This window comes from Rhinolophus sinicus, chromosome 13 (assembly GCF_057876585.1).
Source record: "Rhinolophus sinicus isolate RSI-liver-muscle chromosome 13, RSI-T2T, whole genome shotgun sequence".
NCBI lineage: Eukaryota > Metazoa > Chordata > Mammalia > Chiroptera > Rhinolophidae > Rhinolophus > Rhinolophus sinicus.
Genome location: NC_142513.1, coordinates 58,780,813 through 58,802,663, shown reverse-complemented (window position 1 = coordinate 58,802,663; position 21,851 = coordinate 58,780,813). Strand labels below are relative to the sequence as shown.

The following is a 21,851-nucleotide window of genomic DNA, read 5'->3' as shown; positions in this document are numbered from 1 at the left end:
CTATTGCCAACCACTGCTTGATTTTTGGCAAGTCACTTATCTTCTCGAAGTCTAAATTTCCTGGCTCTGTCAAATGGGAACTGTAATAATGCTCTCTTCATAGGGTTGTTCTGAAGACTAAATGAGAAAGCACGTAGCACGATGCCTTGTCTGATGCAAGTGTTCTGTTGGGTTGGGAATTTGCACGCCCACTGGGAACAGGCTGTATGAGGAGATGGCAGAGAGAACTTAACTACCACCAGAAGGTACCATTTCCCAGACTCTCACGGGACACTACATACCTGGCAAACATAGCTTTCCGAAGGACAAGTATCAGAGAGTCTCTCATTGACATGCTCACTTTGAGAAGGGGCTGAAAAAAAGAGTCAGTGGGTAACAGCAGAACAAGTTTGTTTATCAGCCTTAGCTCATTTCCACCCAATACTGTTACTATTTGGCTTATCTCAGGCACTTTAGCTATGTTTCACATACATGTTTCAATGTTTGTTACACTTAGTAATAAGGACAATAGTGTATTTGAAATACTAAATTGGAACTAGTTGTGAAGGCCTTTAAATCTATTGTCCTCAATTAATGAACATCTAAAAGCCTTTCAATAACCTCACTAACTTAAAAACCAGTCAAGGAGAAGAGAACTGGTGCGACGAAACAGAGGGTAAACTTGGAAAACAGAGTCTAGAGCTCAGTCCTCCCACCCTTTTAATAAGTGTTATGTTTCAGAATCAAGGGAAATAGGATTTCCTAGACATACAGATTTATGAAGAAACACACCAGATTTTCACTGAAGTTCAACGTCAGTCTTGACAAGCTCCCTTGGAGACTTACCTGAACTGCCTTCAGCAGCCCTTGTACAGTTTGAAGGGGCAGAAAGGATAAATAGTCAAAAGTTTCTGTGACTTTAGAAGAACAGCTCTGAAGAACTAAGGGTGAACACATGGTGATACTTGAAAACAGGTCTGAAAAACAGAACTCTATAATGAGTTGTCTGAAATAACTACAGATATTTCAAATAAAAGAAAAATTAAAATGGAGGAAAGAAATGATAAAAAGTTTCCTTTCTCAAGTTTAATATACTGCAATATAAATTTCTACTGAACCTACATATTTTTCCTATGGTCAGTGCAACTTTAACTTTCTTCTGCAATAGGATAAACTACAAAAATTAACCTGTCTAAAAGAAAGGAAGAAACCCATTATACTTCCAATACAAGTAGCACACACTGTCTTCCTCTTTCCAGGCTAAATCAATAAAAATTTATGAATGTTCATTATGTATAGGCATAATACGGTCCCATAAGGAATATACAAGAGCATAAAACATGATCTCCCTCTCTCCCTTCAAGACTTTTAATTTAGTTGGAAGTCAAATAAATGTATTTTAAAGAAATGAAAGAGGTAAATAACAAAACAATACCAAACACCTAATAATTCTCAACATAGTTTATTGCCTAGAAAATGGTAAAGGGAGACCAAATAGCAGTTCAGAGGAAGAGGCGATCATTATGAGTTGGGGTGCTTTAGAAAAGCAAAGAGGAGAAAGATGTTAAACCAGGTTCTGAAAGATGGGTGATATTAAACACACACAGCCAGAAAGGCCTCCTATATGTGAAAGAGAAAGTAGGAGTAAAAGACAGGACACATTCAGTGTAAGACATATTCAGAGGAAGGTGGGGAAATCGGTGCAGTTGGGGTGAAGGATTCAGAATAAATAAATTGAAGTTAATGCTGGTTCAAACTGTCAAGGACTTTACGTGTAAGGATAAAGAGCTAGCAATGTAGCACAGAAGGAACTGGTGATTTTCAAGTAGTGGAGTCTCATCTGGTGGCAACATGCAGGCTGACTCGCAGCAGAGAGAAGAGAAAGCAGGGAAACCAGCTCGGAAGCTGTGGCAGTAGGCTAGATGCAAGACTCTAAGACTGGGAACTAGGCTATGGGTGTGGAGGAGGGGAATAAAAAATGAAGGGAAAGTGACAGTATGAGGAAAAGAATGAGAGAATTCAGGTACCAAGTGTGTTCGAGAAGATAAAAAAGAATTCCAGCCTTTGGAACTTGGAGAGCCAGGCTTCAGATCATAGAAATGGTGGTGATAAAAAAAAAAAAAAAGGGATATTTGTTTGAAGGAAACTGTATTGCATTTGACATAAAAGGGGGAAAAAAATACTAAAGGAACTATCCAGCAGAAATGAAAGCACTGAACTAAGGAAAGAGGGTAGTCTTGACAAAGATTTGGAAGCCATGCCCACAAAAATAACTGAAATCATGAAACTAAGTATGACATATACAAGTAAGACAATGTACAAAAAGAGGAAAAGACTTATGCTTCACACCATGATGGGATAACAGTGAACAGATTTATCCTCCAACTTTAAGCAACAACAAAAAGGCCAAATTAAACAATAACTTTCAGACATTAGACAAGCAGTACAGGACAATGATCCCTGAGAAAAGGGAAATAAATGAGGTGAGTCTTAAAACTGCCCATCTTACTGGCTGCAGAGTTTCTAGGCAGCAGTACAGAGCGGGGAAACTCAGTCTAGCAGTCTACCTGAGTTCAAGGGACAGAGCTGAGAACCAGGAAAGCCCAGGCAGCTGGAATGCACAGTGCAGAGGACTAAAAAGCAAAGAGCTACACGGAAAGAGAGCCCTGGAGACGTACAGGGTTAAGAGAAAGGGAGGTCACCGAGGGCTAGCAAGACAGCACTCGTTTGAGAAGTACGAAACAAAACAGGGAGAGAAAGTTGTTGCAAGACAGAAGTTTCACTCAGTCATACATTCCTTTCTTTCCTGACAGGCAGACGATAGAAATGGACTTACGTTTTACTGACATCATAATAAAAGATACCGCATTAAACTACTGTATCGTTAATTTTTTTTTCCAAGACCCAAACATTATGACACTTAAATGAAACTATTCCTGAGAACGTTGACCACCCTTTCGACGTTCAGTACCTAAGTAATGGCTGATAGGAGAGGACGCTCTGCTCACAACTCTGTTGAGGACTCGCTCCAGAATTTCTTGCCTGATCATCTCGTGGATCTAAAAAGAACACAAGGACCAATAAAATGCTCCTTGGTGACTTTCGGCTTACAACTGCACCAATGCGTGTTAAGCAGAGTGAAGAGAAGTCTGGATATGGGGAAAATTTGACTGTTTATTTCAAAGACAAATAGAATGTGAATCATCTGGAAAGATAGGCTCACACTCGTTCTAGCCTAATGAGCAGAGCAAACTACCATGTTTCTTACCTGAAAAAGAGCACATGAAAGCACTGTGACATATAAGGTTCAGCATCAAGCAGGAATAATTCTACTTTGTTATCCATTACATGCCAACATCCACATTCTGATTTACCATATTTCCTCGAAAATAAGACCTAGCCAGACCATCAGCTTTAATGCATCTTTTGGAGCAAAAATTAATGTACGACCCTGTCTTATTGTAATATAAGACTGGACATGATATGGTATGATGTGATATGATATAATACAATACCAGGTCTTATATTAATTTTGGCTCCAAAAGACGCATTAGAGCTGATGGTCTGGCTAGGTCTTCTTTTCGGGGAAACATGGTATGTGTAATATTTATTTTAAATTTTAAATAAATGCCCATGAAAATTTGTGAAAACCTAAACATCTTCATGAACCCCTTCCTCAGTTTCTAGAATCACAGTGGTTGCCTAAAAAAGACCTGTTTTGAATTTCACTTGAATTTTAAATAAAATTCTTATCTGAACTTGATTACTTTGAGTTACGGACTAATTTCTTTCAAACTTCAGACTAATAATTAGATTATTAGCAGTACATTATATGTTCTACAGATGCCTTGACAAAGCCAACATCTGTGTGAAATCAAATGGAACCTCCCTAGTTTTAAAAGATTAAAAACTATGAAAGGCTCTTATTCTAAGAATGTTCTAATCAGGTTACTGATAAGAAGAGTCATTTATATCATGTAACACACTTACAACTCTCAAGGGCTATTACTGGGCATTCACTTAATAGTTCCAGATCAGAACACTAGATTTACATTTAAATTAGCCTCCACATAACACTTTCAGCCCACACTTTTGGCATGTAGCTACATTAAACAATTGAATGTCAAGAAGATGACGTAGAATCTTCTAGACAAATCAACTAGGCTATCACTAGGCAAATCAACAGTTTAGCATCAGACATGATCTAGCTTTCTTTTTTTTTTTCTTGAAAGGAAATGAATTTTTGAAAGTTGTTTTAGAAATTAAGATTGAAATGACAGTCATAATATGGTAATGAATTTAAAAAATGAATTTAAGAAACAATTTTTGGGTTCTTCAAAAACAATGAACCAATAAGCATGATTCTTCAATCCTGATATCTTACAGGGATGTAAAAGATTATTTTTTTGTATAAGGGAATAGCCTTAAAGAAAAACAGAAATGATTTACTGCTGGAGGATGAAGAGGAAATCATGAGAAAGCTAACTTATACTCAAACTTCTAAGAAATGGTCAGAAAGAATAGAAATTAGAATAAATGAAAAACTCATATAAAGGACGAGAAAGTAAGTATTTCATCAAATTGGAACGGTAATGTTTCAATCACTACCCCAATCTCTATTCCTGGAACTCAAATTTCCTCATCCCCCAAACTCCCAGGCAAATATCATACTCTATTTATAATGAATTTTAATAAAATTAGGAAATGGCTGCCAAACTAACGTCTCACCTTAAAAGTTTCCAACAGGATATTAGCTCCCAGCTTACATGCATACTGCTGTGGTGTTCTAGAAAGACCTGAGCTGGTTTCAATATTGTTTCCATCAGGCATCTTCTTTGGCCCATACGAATCCATTAAAATGAAGCCAAGTTCTACGAGGCCCTGAGTAACATGGTCCCAACTGTGAACACTGCCAAGAAAATAAAGCTGAGGTAAAAACCAAAGCTTAGTAAAACGCCTTTGCCTTCACTGCCATGTTACATGTCTCCCAAACTCGACCAGGATAACCAACACTCTTTACACGAACCTTTTCTTTTCATGCATCCCCTACGGTACACAGCGTCTTTCTCTACCTTCTTCTCCAAGACCCACTACCCCCCCGTCTATGCCAAGAAGTGAGCAACAATGAGGCCTGCCTGCCTGCCCTGAGATGGCATCTGTAAGTAGATGAACTGGGGCCTGAGTAGCAACCTGAGAGGACTGCAACATGCTGGATGATTAGGGACGCACCACACCTAGATCTGCTCTTGGCATATCCACACAGAAAGCGGTTCTAGTCCCAAATTTGCCTTATGTGCCAACCTCACATAAATCCAATCTAATTCAGAATTCCCAGACCTGGAGTGAGATCTGACTGAAATGATAAAGCTTTAAAATATATTTAATCCACAGACAAAGACAGCATGATACAGTGACGACGTGTAACCGCTAACATATATCCTGAAATTAAAATAACAACTGGGATGGTTACCAGTCTTTTCAATTTGGTTTAAAATGGATGTCTAAATCTACTAATCAATTGTCTAAATTGCTAACTCAATTCCATCCATCACCCCAAACTTCAACAAAGTAAATAAAACTGTGAATGTTTTTTGCTCACCTAAAAAATAAAAAGCCCGTGAAGACTCAGGTCAATAAAGGGTTATAATATCATGAAAAGAGCAAAGATACGACTTCAGTTTTGCATGCTTGCTACCAAGGTGGCCAACAAATCAGGCCTTGGGATTCAAGGATTTTTCAGAAAGGAAAAGCTTGCCTGACCAACTTTAAGGGATTCAACTTTGGTACGTGAAGTCAATAGCTGTAGTCATCAGTTTTCTCTGAGGACCGTAAGGATGGCACCACACTGCATTTTATAACACGAAATAACTTAGGAGCCTACTGGGGTATGGTTCACGAACTCACCTATTCTTTACCACGTCCAGGATCATGGTGGAAACACAAGACCTATGAGGAACTAGATTCTGAAGAAACTTTGAGCCTTGGAGAAGCTGAAGATCCTTAAAACTTTTTACAACTGAATTCTTTAAAAGGTCAAACACCTAATATAATGAAAGAAACAGGAAGATGAAGCAAAAAATGGTATCTCATGCTACAGACTTTTAACCCTGTAACCGTTCCTACTTGCTGCCACACAATGCATGCCTATAACTGTTTCACCAGATAAGAATGATATAAAAATTATGACTTTCAGTGGGAATTTAAAAGAGTTGAAGACAGGCCTTCCTTAAAAAAGAAAAGGGGCTAAAATCAATACTAATATTACCCACAATTAGGGAACACATGAGGAAAAAGGGCAAAGGATTTTATCTTTTCATCTTTGCAACTAACCTATTCTCTTGTTAATTTCAACTCGGACAGGGACAATTGCTTGGGAAGGTACAACAGAATAAAACTGTTGGTAAATACCCAGCTGAACTACCCATTCTTGCTACTTGGACTATGAGATGTTTCCTGACCAACTTTAAGGGATTTTTCCCACTTCACTGGTTTACCACATGATAGGAGATGGAGGTAATAAACAATGTGGGCCTACGTGTCTTATAGAGCAATTTGCTGGTGGCAGGATTAGGGTAGAATTGTTCAGGAAAGGACAATGAGAAAACAGGTTCTTATACAGGACCTATTACCTACAGAAAGAACCAAAAAGTCACTGATAAATACCTGTTCCTCAAATCTTTGTATTCTTGTTATAGAAAGCAGGAGGGCAATGCTGAAGGGACATATATTATTACTGAAATCTCCTTGCAGTCCTGCCTAGAACAGATAAACAGAAAATGAGTCATTCCTTACATCTTACAAGTATATCATAGCCAACTTAATGAAAGGTTCTTAAATGGATCAGAAATCTATGTCAGAGTTAAAATTGTAGAACTGTTAGAAGAAAACAGCAGAAAAATCTTCAAAACCTTGGATTAGGAGATTTCTTGTATACATTATGCTTTTGATCTTGTATCTAAGAAAATAAATTAATAAATTGGACATCATCAAAATGCAACTTTTGTACTTCAAAGACACTTCTAAGAAAATGAAAAAACAAGCCACAGACTGGAAAAAATATTTGCTAATTATATATATGATAAATGACTTGGACCCAGAATATACAAAAAATTCTTAAAACTCAGTAAGACAATCAAAAAATGGGCAACAGATTAAAACAGACATTTCACCAAAGAAGATACTACAACTAACGAGTACATAAAAAGATGCTCAATTATCATCAGTCATTAAGGACTTGCAAAGTAAAACCTCAATGAGATACCGTTGCCCACCCATTAGAATAGGTATAATAAAAAAGACAGACAATAACAAATGTTGGCTAAGATGTAGCAAACAGGAACCGCTACACAATGCTGGTGGGAATATAAAATGATATAGCCACTTCGGAAAACAGTTTGGTAATTTTTTGAAAATGTAAACATAAATTTATCACACAACCCAGAAAGCCCACTTGTAGGGATCTACCCAAGAGAAATGACAATGTATGCCCACATGAAGAATTGCATGTGAATGTTCAAAACAGCATTATTCAAAATAGCCAAAAAGTTGAAACAACTCAAATGTCCATCAACTGGTGAATAGCTAAAGTTGTTCTATCTATACAACGGAAAACTATGCAACAATTAAAAAGTAATGAAATACTGATACATGCTACAACATGGATAGATCTTGAAAACAATATGCTAAATGAAAGCCAGACATAAAAGATTATATACTGTCTGGCTTCATTTATATGAAATGTCCGGGAAAGGTAAATCTATAGGACAGGAAGATCAGTGCTTGCCTGTGGCTGGCAATGTGGATTAACTCTGAACAGGCAGGAGAACCTTACAGAGTAATCAAACTGTTTTACAATTGGATCATGGTGATGGCTGTACAAGTAGATAAACTTAGGAAAAATCACTGAATTATACACTTAAAATAGGTGAATTTTATGTTATATACATTGTACCTTAATAAAGTTTAAAAAACAGGTCTTTGAGGCCTAAAAGAAATGATACCCAAGAAATTAAAGGAATAAATATAAAATCAAACATGAATAAAACAGAAAAGCTACCAATAAAATTAAAACAGTGTAGAGATAAAAAAACAACAAAAAACGAACAAAGCTAGTTCCTTGAAAAGACCAATACAGTTACTATAAACATAAAAAAAGAATAAACAGATACAGGAGCTTTAAAGTCTAGCTCCCACATCATGGTCTTTAAATATCCTTTCCTACAAAAGGGACCCAGGGGTCCTTAGGGAATGGCTGGTATCAGGATGGAGCAAGGAAAGTACAAGGTGAGTCTTGGATAGTTTATGCCACAAAAATGTTCAAAGACTAAAGGGGTCATGTCAGCAAGACACGTGAGTATACTTCACGGATCCAACTGGCCAAATATGGGTCACTTTGAGTAATGCATAAGGAGTACACTGAATTAGAAAAAGTTCATGGGTGCCTAATGACATTTTTTTAAAAAAAAAAAAAAAGGAGGAAGGCTCTTTTCACCGAAGAAAGCCAACCAATAGGTAGAAGGAATGATAGAATTAAGAATTTTAATTTTACCATTTTGCAATTCCCAGTATAATTACTGATTTAGGCCAAGAATCATCAGTAGATGGGAAGACAAAAACCATGTGTGAAAGAAAAGACTGCTGAGAAAAGGAACTTTCTCATGATCTCAAATTATGATCCCATGGATTTCTAATACAAAGGGAAACACGTATCTTTGCAAAAAAGAACACTGATGGTCACTGTTTTAACCAACGGACTTAGCATTACCAGTAGCGAGACTGCCTGCCGCTAGGAGCCTTCTGATGCAATGGCATAGAACGGTGGCTGGCAAACTACAGCCTGCGGGCCAAATCCAGCCCACCGCCTGTTTTTTGTACAGCTCATAAGCTAAGACTGGTTTTTACATTTTTAAATTGCTTGGGAGGAAAATACCAAGGCAAAAATAATATTTTTGTGATACATGAAAATTAAATAAAACTCAAATTTCAGTGTCCATATAGTTTCATCGGCACACAGCCACTCTCCTTTATTTATTTATGAGTTGTCTCCAGCTGCCTTCTTGCTACAATGGTAGAGCTGAGTGGCCGTGACAGAGACCCTAAGGCCTGAAAAGCCTAACAGAGTATCTGGCCCTTTACAGAAAGTTTGCTGACCCCTACAAGGGCAAGCATACAACATTACTTCTGAAGTATTCTTGCCAAACATGTTTAACTTGAATCTAATCACGAGGAAACAGACAAATCCAAAAATGTGAGACACAAGACAACTGGGCTGGATGCTTCCAAATATTCCAAAGATATTAATCCTTACTCTTGGGAGACACATGCAGAAGTATTTAGGGATTGAAGAGCGTGACTTCTCTTAAATGGTTCAGAAAAAAAATAATGTGCATGAGAGAGAAAGTGAGATACGGTAAACATGGCAAAGTATTTATTAATTGGTAAATCTAGGTGAAGGGTTACAGGTGTCCATCCTGCTATAGTACTTTAACTTTTCCGTGGGTTAAAATTTTCAAAATAAAATGTTGAAGGAAAATAGGTCCTTTATCTGTATACTACTTTTTTTAAAAAGAGTTCAAAACACTTCTGATTTCTATCTTACTACTTCACAAATTTAATGATGAATGACTTAGCTTCACAAAATGCCAAAATATACTAGAAACAGGCAGTATCTCCAATTTGTAAATGGGGAAACAGAGATCAAGGTTTAAGCTCCCATAATATAATGGAGTTAAGATTAAATTTTCAGTTTCTTTTGTTTTTGCTTTTTCTTTTTAAACACTAGAACATTTAAGGTATGGCTTTAAAATGGAACTTGCTTAAGAATGTGGTGACATACTATTTTCCACTTTCAAAGTAAAAAAAGAGATCCTCTAGACCTAGGGTCATTCTGCAATACTTCTATTTGTTTCCTTTCATTAACTGGCATAATAAAAGAAGCTCAAGTTCAAACATCCCTGCTTCATAAGGAAAACCTGGATCGCCTTAAGAGTTTGAAGCTACCTTCACATGTTTCAGGAGTTCTCTGCCTAGTTCACAGTCCAATTTGATAGCAAACACAATGTGTAGAATAACTGTGCCTTCCACATGACGAAGTTCACCTGATGGCATGGTAACAAGATCCAAGAGCCTAAAAGAGTCAACAGAAAGGTATGAGCAAGAGACAACAGTGCAGACGCTCAGATGAACAAGGAGACCATTTCAAGCTGAACTCCTACGATCGCTGGAGGAAGGCGGTGAGTACAGATTCTACCGCCTCACTCTCTGCTCCTTTTTACAATAAAACTTCCCGAAAGAATTGTCTATAGTCATTATTTCCACATCTTTACCCCTTTCCAGTTAAATCCAATTCAGTTAGGCTTCTCTTCTCTCCTTTCCCTCCCCGCCAAGCCATTTGACTATTTATTACTGCAAGGGTTATTATACATGACCTCTACGAGTATGTTGCCAAAATAAAATAATCAAGTCCCATATTAACACCTCAGCAGATTTAACCACTTCTTTCTTGACACACTTTCCTCTCTTAGCTTCTGGGGCATTGTCACTGGCCTCTTCTTTTTTGTTTGTTTATTTTGGTTCCTCATCCTTTTAAATGGTGGGATGACCTCTAAGCTCAGTCTTGGGTTTCTTTCTCTTCTCTTCAGGCCTTCCCCAGGGGGCCCCATCCAGTCCCATGGATTTAATCCCTTCCCATCTTTATCTCCAGTCCTGCTCAACACCTCCGTATGAGATGCTAACATACATCTCACACTTAACATGGTCAAAATGTTCCCCCTTAAACCTGTTTTTCTTCAGTTTTCCTACGTATATAAGACCACCTTCTAATCAACTGCTCAAGCCAAGTAACTAAAAGTTATTCTACAGCAGAAGCAGCAGGCTGCAACCAGATTAACCGCGTGAACTCTGCAGCCAAACTGCCTGGGCTCAAATCCCAGCTCGATCACGTTACTGCCATATAACCGTGGGCAACTTTCATTTCTCTGAGCCTTGGTTTCTGCATCCATAAAATAGAGGCAACACAAGGTTGTTGTGAGATTTAGAGTGTGTAGAATAGCACCCGGCACAGATAAGCATTCTACAAATATTTGCTTTAAAAACAAAAATCCTAAAAAAAAAAAAAAAATCCTCACTTTCAGACATGCCATGTTATCTCCTGCCTTTGTACAAACTTAGAATGCTCTTTCCCCTGATCTACATGTTGTGGCTCGTATCCCTCAGGCTCCAGTTAAAATAGCACGCTCTCTGAGAGGCCTCCCCGGGCCACTCAATCTAAAGTAGTTATGCTGTCACTATCACATCATCCATTTGAATTATCTGCATAGCACCTTCCACTCTAATATTTTTTGTATTTATTTTCTGTTTTCTTCTCACTAAAACTTGAGCTCTAAGAAAGCAGAGACCTTGTCTGACTGACTGGTTCATCCTGGTAGACCCCGGGCCAAATAGTCCCTGGCACAAAATAGACAATAGCTTTTAAACTTGCAACTTACAGGACAATTATTGCTATTTTCCTGGAAAGGTGAAAATCAAAGAGTTGAGTTTGTGCTATTCTGTTAACCTGACTACTAGCAGCTAGGACAGGATTAGGGAAGTTCTGTGCTGAGGTGAAGGTAGGGACTAAAAGGTTAGATAACAATGAAGTAACTAAAACACACAATGAGAAGAATTTGTAAACATGATTTCATTCCTGTACTACATTACTCACTCATTACCACTCTGTTCCTCATTATGCTGCTTATCCAGCTTGTTGAAGAAAGCAATGATTCCTTCCAAAACCCTCTTTCTGTTTCCCTGAAAAAACACAAAATAGGTAAGTTCTTCCCATACATGGCAAGACCAGGAAGTTGATCTTTTCAGCTTAAAAGCTTCTCAAGTATGAATTTAAACAAATTTCAAAAATTTTTTTATTCACACCTTTGAGGCGAGAACCAGAAGCTGATAGACCAAAGGCGGTACTTCTTGAAGATTCAACTTGGAGAACATCTTCAGCACTTTTTCCACCACAAATTCTGCCTCTTCTGCAGTCAGAGGGACATCCCTGTGGATGAAAGATTCTAAAGGCCAGAGCCAAACTACGCCGGAGCCTAATTTGGGAGATATTAGAATACTGTAACTGCCCCTTTTGAATTTTCTTGGACAGAGAACCTTAAAGGGGGCCAATAACCTTACCTAAACAAAGTCATTTCAGAACAAAAATCATAACATTATACTTTAAGCAATTAAAGCAACAAAGGGGGGTTGGGAGGAAATCCTGGAACAGAAAACAAAGGTACCAATATGCTCACTAGGGATAGAGTGTTTGAACTTGCTACATTTCCATTTCTAGCAGGTAATTTCACCCAGCAGAATATAAGGAGAAAAGGGAACGATGAGGCTTACTTGAACATGGAGGTGAATTGAACTACGTATTGCCGATCCCATCTGGTTAAAGAAAATGACCAAAAAAAAAAAAAAAAAAAAAGAAGATGACAAAGAATATGTAAGTTTATCTCCTTTTAGCTTATTTATATATTATTTTATAAAATTAGTAAGGAGGAAAAAAATAGGGCCATTTCAAGTTGATTAGGTACCACAGGGAAACAAGATCAAAGAAGTGACATTTACAACAATGAAATAAATGCTTGTAACCTGTCAGACTGGCAAAATCAAAGTATGATGATATTCAATGCTGGTGAGAATTTGGGAAACACTTTTCACACACTGTTTTAAGGAGAGTGCATTGATATAACCCTTCTGGGAAGACAAGTTGGCAATACTTATCAACTTTAAAAATGCACATAACCCCAGACCCACCCAACTTACTATTAGAAATATAGCCCATGTATATGCTTATAAGAAGTCACCCAGTTGGGTGTGTGTGTGTGTGTGTGTGTGTGTGTGTGTGTGTGTGTGTTTCACTCAACAGTTTTTATAATAGCAAAAAAACAAATAACCAAATATTTATTGGGAAAAAAAAAAAAATCTAATAATTGGAAATTAGCCAAATAACAGAATACTGTGGAACTATTAAAAAACTGATGCAGAGTTGTATATGTTGACATGAGTTAAATGAAAAATGCAAGGTATTTTACAATGTGTATTGAGTAAACTTCTGTGTAATTAAAAATGAATAAATAAATATACATGTGCTGGTACATGCTTAAAATTATTTATGTAAAAGACTTTATATAAGGAATTATAAAAGCGGTCATCTCTGGTTTAGATAATCTTGAGTATTCCCCTCTGGTTCTTTTTAATATACTCAAGTGTAAGCATAGTATCATATAACTTAGTATTCTCTTTTATATTTTATTGACTATACCATCTTCAATATGTCTTTTTCTTTTTTTTTTTTGAACAGGACTTTATTGGGGAACAGTGTGTACTTCCAAGACTTTTTTCCAGTCAAGCTGTTGTCCTTTCAATCTTAGCTGCGGAGGGCACAGGTCAGCTCCAGGTCCAATTGCCGTTGTTAGTTGCCAAGGGCTCAGCCCACCATCCCTTGCGGGACTCGAGGAGTTGAACCGGCAACCTTGTGGTTGAGAGCCCACTGGCCCAAGTGGGAATAGAACTGGCAAACTTCGGAGTTAGGACCATGGAGCTCTAACTATCTGAGCCACCAGGCCGGCCCCCTCAATATATATCTTTATACATTTTATTTTTAATGGGTATAAATTTCATGCAGTGCCTCTACCTTAACTTATATAGCTTACGTTTCTATTATTGTATGCTTAAGTTAGTCACAAATTTCTGTGTTGAACATGTTGATGTATGAGAATTTTCTTGTACGTTGGATGTTTTCCTTAAGGTAATTCTCATATTTCTGGTTTAAAGATACAAACATCACTTACATATTCCACTCCCTCATAAAAACATAAAAGATATAGCAACAGGGTGATTTCCCAGCCTTAAGAACCCTGGGACTCTAAATAATGCTAGTGAACTAAATTTCTATGTTAAGATGGGCAGTCAAACAAATAAGTAAATAGAAAGTATATGTATAATCTAGAACAAAAGATAGAGTAAATATTCTCTCAAAAATTCATCGCAAACTAAATGGTTTTATACAAGTGGTACATTATAAACAAGAAAACGAACTAAACTTCAGTGACTTGAATTCCTGAAACAAATGGGAATTCTTTCTTTTGACACTTGTAGTCCTGAGAAAGTTCTACACATTAATGAGAAAGACTCACCTGACAGAACACAGGGTTTTAATCAACTGCTTCTTACATTCTTCCCCACTCAGTTCATCTGGAAATGCAAAGTACACATTGAGAAATAAATTTGATTAAGTGAACAGAGAAAAAGCCACTAAAACTGGAAGAAAATTACCTTTTCCATAAACCAGATTCTCCTTTTCGGTAACAATGGCAGAGAGAACAATGGGTAATAACTCTAAAGATTTTCCGTTCATTAGGTTGCCCTCCTTGATTGCACCAACAAACTCATTGGCTAATTCAACCAATAATGGTCCTGGAAAATTGTGGGCCTAAAAGTTCATGGGATAAAGAAAACATTAAGCAGAAATCTAAATATTTGACATCTCTCTCCAAAAAATAGGACTCTTCTGCTGAATTAACAGAATTGGCAATGAAACCCAGAACTTGTCCTAGAAGGGATTCGGGGAATCATTCTGCTCTGGCACAAACTTATAATTGTAAAGGGTTTCAAAGGTCAGAATCCTCCACTAGTTCACTAACGTTTTCAGATATGCTAGCTCTTCAAAGAGATACATGTCCATGATACCAGAAATGTACTATAAGCATCGAGGTGGTTTATGGCCCATACATCAACTATTTTATCTTTTAATAGTAGTTTTTATTCATAAGTAGACCTATGCTAGGTTTGGCACACTTAAGTTTTCCCTCCCTCAACAAATTACAGCCCCCCCCCAAATCTATCCAAACCCCAAAGTTTTTGTTTTCCATCTCACCTCCAGCATCAGTAATCCTATGATCTCAGATGCTACTTCTTTCTGCAAATCCCCTGATTCCACCAATTGAATACAGCAAATGTATGTCTTAAGTCTCCTAAGAGCTCCAGCATTCTCAGAGCAAGGGGAACCTTGTTTTAAAGAGGTGTACAGAAACAAAAAAGGAAAAAGTCTTATAAGGCTGAAGGGCAAATAAATAGGAAAACATACAGCTTTGTAGTTTAACAAAGAAACGGAATAATCAAACTAGTGATGACGAATTGTGTTTCAAACAGAAATATTTAGTCTTAAAAAAGTATTTAATTTAGGCAGTGACTGAAAACGTCATCTTTTCTTCTACCACCTATGCCATTAATTTTTACAATAATTTAAAAATTACTGGACCCTTTTTTGGGTCCCGTAACCCAAATTAAATGTCTTTAACACACTTTAAAATGTCATCACTGGGAGATGTCAGCAAGAATGGTGGAGTCATAAAGACCTGGGAAAAGCCTTTCATCAGAAAAGCGAAAAGAACACTGATGAAAACAGTGAAAGCCAACTTGTTCAGAACTCTGGAAATTAACCAAAAGCTTCCAACAATCCAGGGAGTGTTTAAGAAAAACAGCTGAATCTCAGTGAGCACAGTGAACTTTGTGGCACTTCAACATCCCCTCATCCCATCTCCCTGCCCTCCACCAGCCCAGTCGTCTTTAAAAACCAACAGACCCACAGTCATCGTGAAAGCCAACTGCCTGGCAGCCTCTGGGGAGGGTAGAGTACGGATGGAGCAATTCCCAGATAACTGTCATTATTTGACCTGTTTGGCTGCTCCCTCAACATTTTCACTAGCACGGCTTGTCTTTACTTGACCTAACTTAGATCGTGCAAATAGCTGTTTACCCAGAGCATTTGTCTAAATCAGTTGCAACTGATTAATATTTTAGCTGCCTTGACAGTCGGGCAAGCAACAAGATGACCAAAAAACTTAAAAGAAAATCCTGGAGGATATATGCACAGGGAGTTTTGAAACGTTCGACACATTTCTGGGAATCTAGAGAGCCACGCAGATACTTAATGCTGTGCTCTGTGTATGGCCAGGCAAGACCTAAAAAGCCGCCAAGCTCTCACCTCTGTCTGACCTTGAGGCTCTGCACAAGCAGAAAGGCTAAGGAAGAGTTATAAACTACCTGCCTGAGCACTGAAGGGGTGCCACTGATATGCATAGGGACCCTCAGCAAAGGCTGGGAAACTCACTGGTTCCAGGCATTTAAGGAATGCTTTGCCCAATCAGTGAAAAAATTCCATTTACGATAGCATCAAAAAGAACACTTAGGAATAAATTTAATAGAAAAAGTGTAAAACTTATACTCTGAAAACTACAAAATGTCATTGAAAGAAATGAAAAGGGACCTAAATAAATGGAAAGACACACCATGTTCATGTAATGGAAGATTTATATTAAGACAGCAATACTTTTCAAATTCATATAGATTCAATACAATCCCTACCAAAACCCTACCTTCCGTTGTTGCAGAAATTGACAAGACAATTTAAAAAATCATATGAAAACACAAGGAACCCAGAATATCCAAAATAATTCAGAAAAAGAAAAACAAAGAACTCACATGTCCTGATCTGAAAACTAATCAAGATGGTGTGGTACTGACAAATGGAGAAACATACAGATCAAAGGAATAGAACTGTTAAGAAATAAACCCTCACATTATGGGCAGCTAATTTTCAATAGGGTGCTACTGAAAATGGGGAAGGAGAAAGTTGGATTCCGGCGTCACACCATATACAGAAATTGACTCAAAATGGATCAAAGATCTAAATGTAAAAGCCAAGGCTACAAAACTTTGAAAAGATAATATATGTGGTGGCCAGTTAGCTCAGTTGGTTAGAGTGTGGTGCTACTAACACCAAGGTTGCCGGTTCGATCCCCACATGGGCCACTGTGAGCTGCGCCCTCCTTAAAAGAAAAGAAAAACATATATAGGTATAAATCTTCATGTCTTTGGATTAAGTGATGGTTTCTTAGATATGACACCAAAAGCACAAGCTACAGAAAAATAAACTGGACATCAAAATTAAAAACTTTGTGCTTCAAAGGATACCATCAAAAAAGTGAAAAGGCAACCCGGAATAGGGGGAAAAATTTTGCAAATCATGTATCTAATAGGGACTTGTATCTACAATATATGAAGAATTACTGCAACTCAATAACAAACACCACCAATTTTTAAAAGGGCAAAGGATCTGAATAGACATTTCTCCAAAGATGGCCAGCAAGCACACGAAAGGACGCTCAACACCATTACCCACCAGGGAAATGCCAATCAAAGCCACAAAGAAAGATCACTTCCCACCACTAAGAGGGCTGGAATGAAAAAGACAGTAACAGGCATTGCTGAGGATGTAGAGAAATCAGCATCCTCATTTGGTGCTGGTAGCAATGTGAAAACTGTTCCTCAAACAATTAAACAATGGAGATACCATATGACACAGCAATTCCACTCTGAGATATTTACCAAAGAGAAACAAAAATGTACAAAAACTGGTACACAAATTTCATAGCAGCATTATTCCTAATTGCCAAAAACTGGAAACCACCTGAATGTCCATCAACTCATGAATGGAAAAGTGTGATGTAAGCATACAATGGCATATTATTTGGCAATAAAAAGAGATGAAAATCTGATATAGCCTAGAACATGGATGAACCTTGGTAACTTACGGTAGTTAAAGCCTGTCACAAAGAACCACGACTTGTATGATTCCATGTATGTGAAATATCCAGAATAGGCAAATCAACAGAGACAGAAAGTAGACGAGTGGTTTCTTAGGGCTAGAGTAGACCAGGGCTTTGGGGAGGTGACAGCTAAGGGATACAAAGTTTCTTTTAGGGGTAAGAAAAATATTCTAAAATTGATTGTGGTGATGGTTGTGCAACTCTGAATATACTGAAAGCCACTGAACTGCATATTTTAAGTGGGTGAATTTTATGTCAATTATATCTCAATTTAAAAAAACAACTGTGTTGCAACAACATGGATGGACCTAGATGGTATTATGCTAAGTGAAATAAGTCAGACTGAGAAAAACAAATACCATGTGATCTCACTTATGGTGTGGAATCTAAAGAAAAAAATAAATGAACAAAACAAAAAAATAAAAAATTGTACACTTTACAAGGCTGAATTTTTTAGTATGTAGAATATATCTCAATTTTTAAAAATGTCATCTTTAGTTAACTATTGGTCCCTTACATCATCAATTTAACAGACTTAAAATGATTAAAAAGTAGTTTCCACAAGTACTTGATAACTCATGCTACTTTTAAACTATGCTTTCCAAATCTGTATTTCTATATAAGATGAACTTAAGGTTAGTTGCAGAGGGGAAAGCCATGATAATGTTTCCCAGGTTTGTCTGTCCAAGAAAGAAATTACTCTTCTATCTTTCACTTACTAGTACATTACGCAGCTGCTTCTAGTCTTTCATTATTTCCTTTTCTCTGATATTTCTACAAAATAGTCATTCAGCAAGTTTCCATAAAGGCTCATTCAATCAATTTTGAAAGTTTTTTACGAATAGGAAGATGTGTTTTCAAACCCTTGCAGTGGAGACCCAATTTATTTGAGGGGGGAAGAAAAGTAAACCAAGTTAAATAAACCATTAAGAGAGTAAAACCACTGTTAATTTTTGCCGTGTAGAATGTTATTCTATCACATTTAATTCTACCACTGCATCTAGAACAAGGTAAAACTGGCCCTTGTTCAAGATATAACAACAAATATGCCCACTGGGAATTAAGAATCTCTATTTAAGTCACCCAAGATTCCCATTTCATTAAACGCCAGAGATTCCTAGTCGCTTGTTAAGCACAGATTAAGTACTAAATATTGCTGTTCTTCACAATTTTGAAAGCACAAGTAAACCAAAGCCGATTTTTATCAAATGCATCCTTTACAGGCCCCAAGACTAACAATACAATCTCAGGTGGCCACTTCAAGCTCCTTCAGTAAAATTAAGTCAAGACAAGAGATTACTGCTTTAGCTGAATCTGTAAAATCTCCAAAACACAGAAAAGTCTCAGTGGGGCTTCAAACAGTAAGAAAAATAGCAATATGGACCACAAGTAAACAAATCTACCAATGAACCAAGGGAAACAGAAGTAGCATTAATTATCACCTTTGAAGATGGCTCTCAGGAATGCTCCAGCAGTTTTTCCTTTTACTGCCTGATGCTGAAGGAGAGTAGCCAGCTGCAATCAAAGAAAGAAAATGCTACAAGTCTCTGACAACAATTTCTTCACCCCCATGACCTAAACTCCCAACATGAAAAATAGTCACCTGTGAGGTTCATATCCTTCCCACAGACTCCAGGGATAACAAATAACATACTTATTTAGATAGACCAGAGTAGACCTTAACATGATGCTAGGCTGTCAAGACTGAAATGTATTCATACTACAAACATTTACTGAGTACTTGAGCACTAGGTATTGAGCTGTCTTAGGTACTGAGCTGTGTTCTTAGGGATATACATTCATTCAACAAATATTTTTAGGCATGTTCTTTTCCCTAGGCAAATCCAATGTCTCAATTAGTAACTATAGTCTGGATATTACTTTCAAATAGGATTGTTCTAAGAATCACAAAGTATACTAATTGGCTTATATACATAGTTACATAAATATTTAAATGTTATATAGTTGTATAACGTACACGAATGCCCTTAAATTGCCTATTTCTCTCCCTCCTCACCATTTCTTTACATCTGTGAGTTATCAAATAAACCCTTGTCTTCTAAGGAAAGTGGGGGGGTAGATGAAGTGGTAGAATAATTTTTCTAACATGTCCTTTGAATGTGTCATCATGTTTGACATATGCTTTTACCAGAACATGCTTCCTAGTACTCACCTCATCTTCTTTCAAGGTTTGAAGAAATTCCTGCAATCTGTCTGCTGTTTTTTCTGTTGACAGAGATAGAATTTTCTGGTCCATTGTTGCATGTATCATAAAACTGTAAGGCAAAAATGTCAGAGCTGATGAAACTTCCAGAAAGAAAAAAGTTTGATTTCTTTTGCCTTCCCGACCTGTTAACTGAGTACTTCATACATATTATAGACAACATACACGGTGAGTACTCAACAGGCTAAGGACTACTAACTAGTGGGAGGAGGCGATCCTAATCCTAACAAAGTAAACCTTGAGAATTCCCTGCAATTTCCTTATTGGAAACTTGTCTTCTAATCAAGTGGATTCATAATTTTGCCCACAGTGTATCATATTTTTTAGCATCGACCCGTAACGCTGCATAGAACAAAACTGTCATTTAACAGTATATCAAATACATAAATTATTATAAATATCTACACAAGAATTTGTATTCTGGTGAGCATATAATAAAGTAATAGTTGATAAATAAATGAATTCAAAAATGGCACTGTCAAGACAAAGTGCCAATTAAATAGTACAAAAACAAATGAGAAGTAAACAAGGCTAAAGAAATAAATGTGTGTTCAAATGTTAAGAAGCGTTCCCAGCAGAGGAAATCTTGAATTGGAACTTAGAGACTAAATTTAGATGGTCAGCATAACCAGCTGATGTTCATTATACCCCATGGGGAAGGAGAGTATCAGAAACAAAGGCACTCATATGAGAACTTGAAAAAACGTACCGGGAGAAAACGAGTAGATTGCCTAAAGGAAAGACTTCAAGAAGGGGAGGAGTGAGCAGGAAGGCTAGAAGGCTGGGAATAAACTGCGCAAGATTTTAAATGCCAGGTTAAGGAATTTAGATCTTATTCTACAACTAATGAAGAACGAAAATGTTGGAGCGAAAATAGTCGGTAACCACAAGATGGCCACAGGGATACGAAAGTCAATTTGGGAAATGTAATCAATAATGTAACGATTTTGTAGGGTACCCGATGGACACATGTCTCATTAGGGAGACCACCTCAGGGGTGATGTAGATGCCTGATCTCTGCACTGTACACCTGACGCTGAACAATAATGAATGCCAACTATAATTTTACATATATATATGTATATATGTGTATGTATATGGTTACAGGAAGCGGAGCACAGCATTAGGAATAGAGGCAGTGGAAATGCAATGGCTCTGTGCGATGTCAGAGGGGTAGTGGATGGGGGGAGGGGGGATCACACAGTGTGAGGGACATAAATGATAAACGTCTAAGTATTGCTTTGTCTTGTGCCCCTGAAACTAATAAATACAAAAAATAAAAATGTTGGAGCGAAAGAAATCTGACAAGATTGAGACAGCGTGTGAGGGAACTGAATCTGGCATCGATGTGCAGAATAAAGGAAGGAGAAAGTGAGGTGAGGAGGTGACGTGTGGTGGTTGTGACAAAGCCTGTATTAGGGGGAAGGTACATTTCTCGGACGGACGTAGGAGCTGCACCTTGAAGGAGGGCTGAAGTGTCGCACGCCCCCGGGGGTAGGGACGGGGTAGGGACGCAGCGGGACACAGCGGCGCACATCGACCGTCCAGGCCACGGAAAACACCAGAACTGCACCGCGGGACGGGGCCCTCCTGTCCTCACAGACCCGCTCCCTCATCGCCTCATCTCCGGGGCTGAGTCCCACCGCCCGGGCCGCGCGCAAAGCCCCTCTGCATGGTTACCTCAGACTCACCGCCACCATAAACTTCCAAAAAGCCCGCTCACTCGTACGCCATCGCACTTCCGTCGCCACGAACAACAGGTCCCGCCCCCACGGCTCACTTCCGCCCGATATGGACTGTACCATTAAAGCACATGGGGTGAACCGTCGGGAGTCCTAGGACGTTCCCACTCACAGGCGGGGGGAGGCGCGGCCTGAGAACTCGAATTCGGGACCGCAGAGTGAGCATGCGCAAGGTGGCCTAGCTGTACTAGCAGCGATGTCTCGACTGGTGAAGCTCTTGTGTCCTGTTAGAGAAAGTGTCAAGGCGCGAGGGGAATGAAT

General features: G+C 38.0%; 1 protein-coding gene across 1 annotated transcript in view; it reads right to left on the bottom strand.

Annotated features, from left to right (window-relative positions):
• FANCI (FA complementation group I) overlaps positions 1 to 21,633 on the bottom strand; it is a 58,273-nt gene extending 36,640 nt beyond the window's left edge. The window contains exons 1-16 of the mRNA XM_019726751.3: positions 21,529 to 21,633; positions 19,798 to 19,900; positions 19,067 to 19,139; positions 14,891 to 15,021; positions 14,290 to 14,446; positions 14,151 to 14,208; positions 12,355 to 12,396; positions 11,890 to 12,013; positions 11,681 to 11,766; positions 9,979 to 10,105; positions 6,643 to 6,735; positions 5,884 to 6,020; positions 4,708 to 4,888; positions 2,951 to 3,038; positions 826 to 956; positions 282 to 352 (exon numbers count right to left, since the gene is read on the bottom strand). Coding sequence (XP_019582310.3) covers positions 282 to 352; positions 826 to 956; positions 2,951 to 3,038; positions 4,708 to 4,888; positions 5,884 to 6,020; positions 6,643 to 6,735; positions 9,979 to 10,105; positions 11,681 to 11,766; positions 11,890 to 12,013; positions 12,355 to 12,396; positions 14,151 to 14,208; positions 14,290 to 14,446; positions 14,891 to 15,021; positions 19,067 to 19,139; positions 19,798 to 19,900; positions 21,529 to 21,548 — 1,622 coding nt within the window. The 5' untranslated portion in view covers positions 21,549 to 21,633. The remainder of the gene's footprint in view (positions 1 to 281; positions 353 to 825; positions 957 to 2,950; positions 3,039 to 4,707; positions 4,889 to 5,883; positions 6,021 to 6,642; positions 6,736 to 9,978; positions 10,106 to 11,680; positions 11,767 to 11,889; positions 12,014 to 12,354; positions 12,397 to 14,150; positions 14,209 to 14,289; positions 14,447 to 14,890; positions 15,022 to 19,066; positions 19,140 to 19,797; positions 19,901 to 21,528) is intronic.
• Between the last annotated feature and the right edge of the window lie 218 nt (positions 21,634 to 21,851).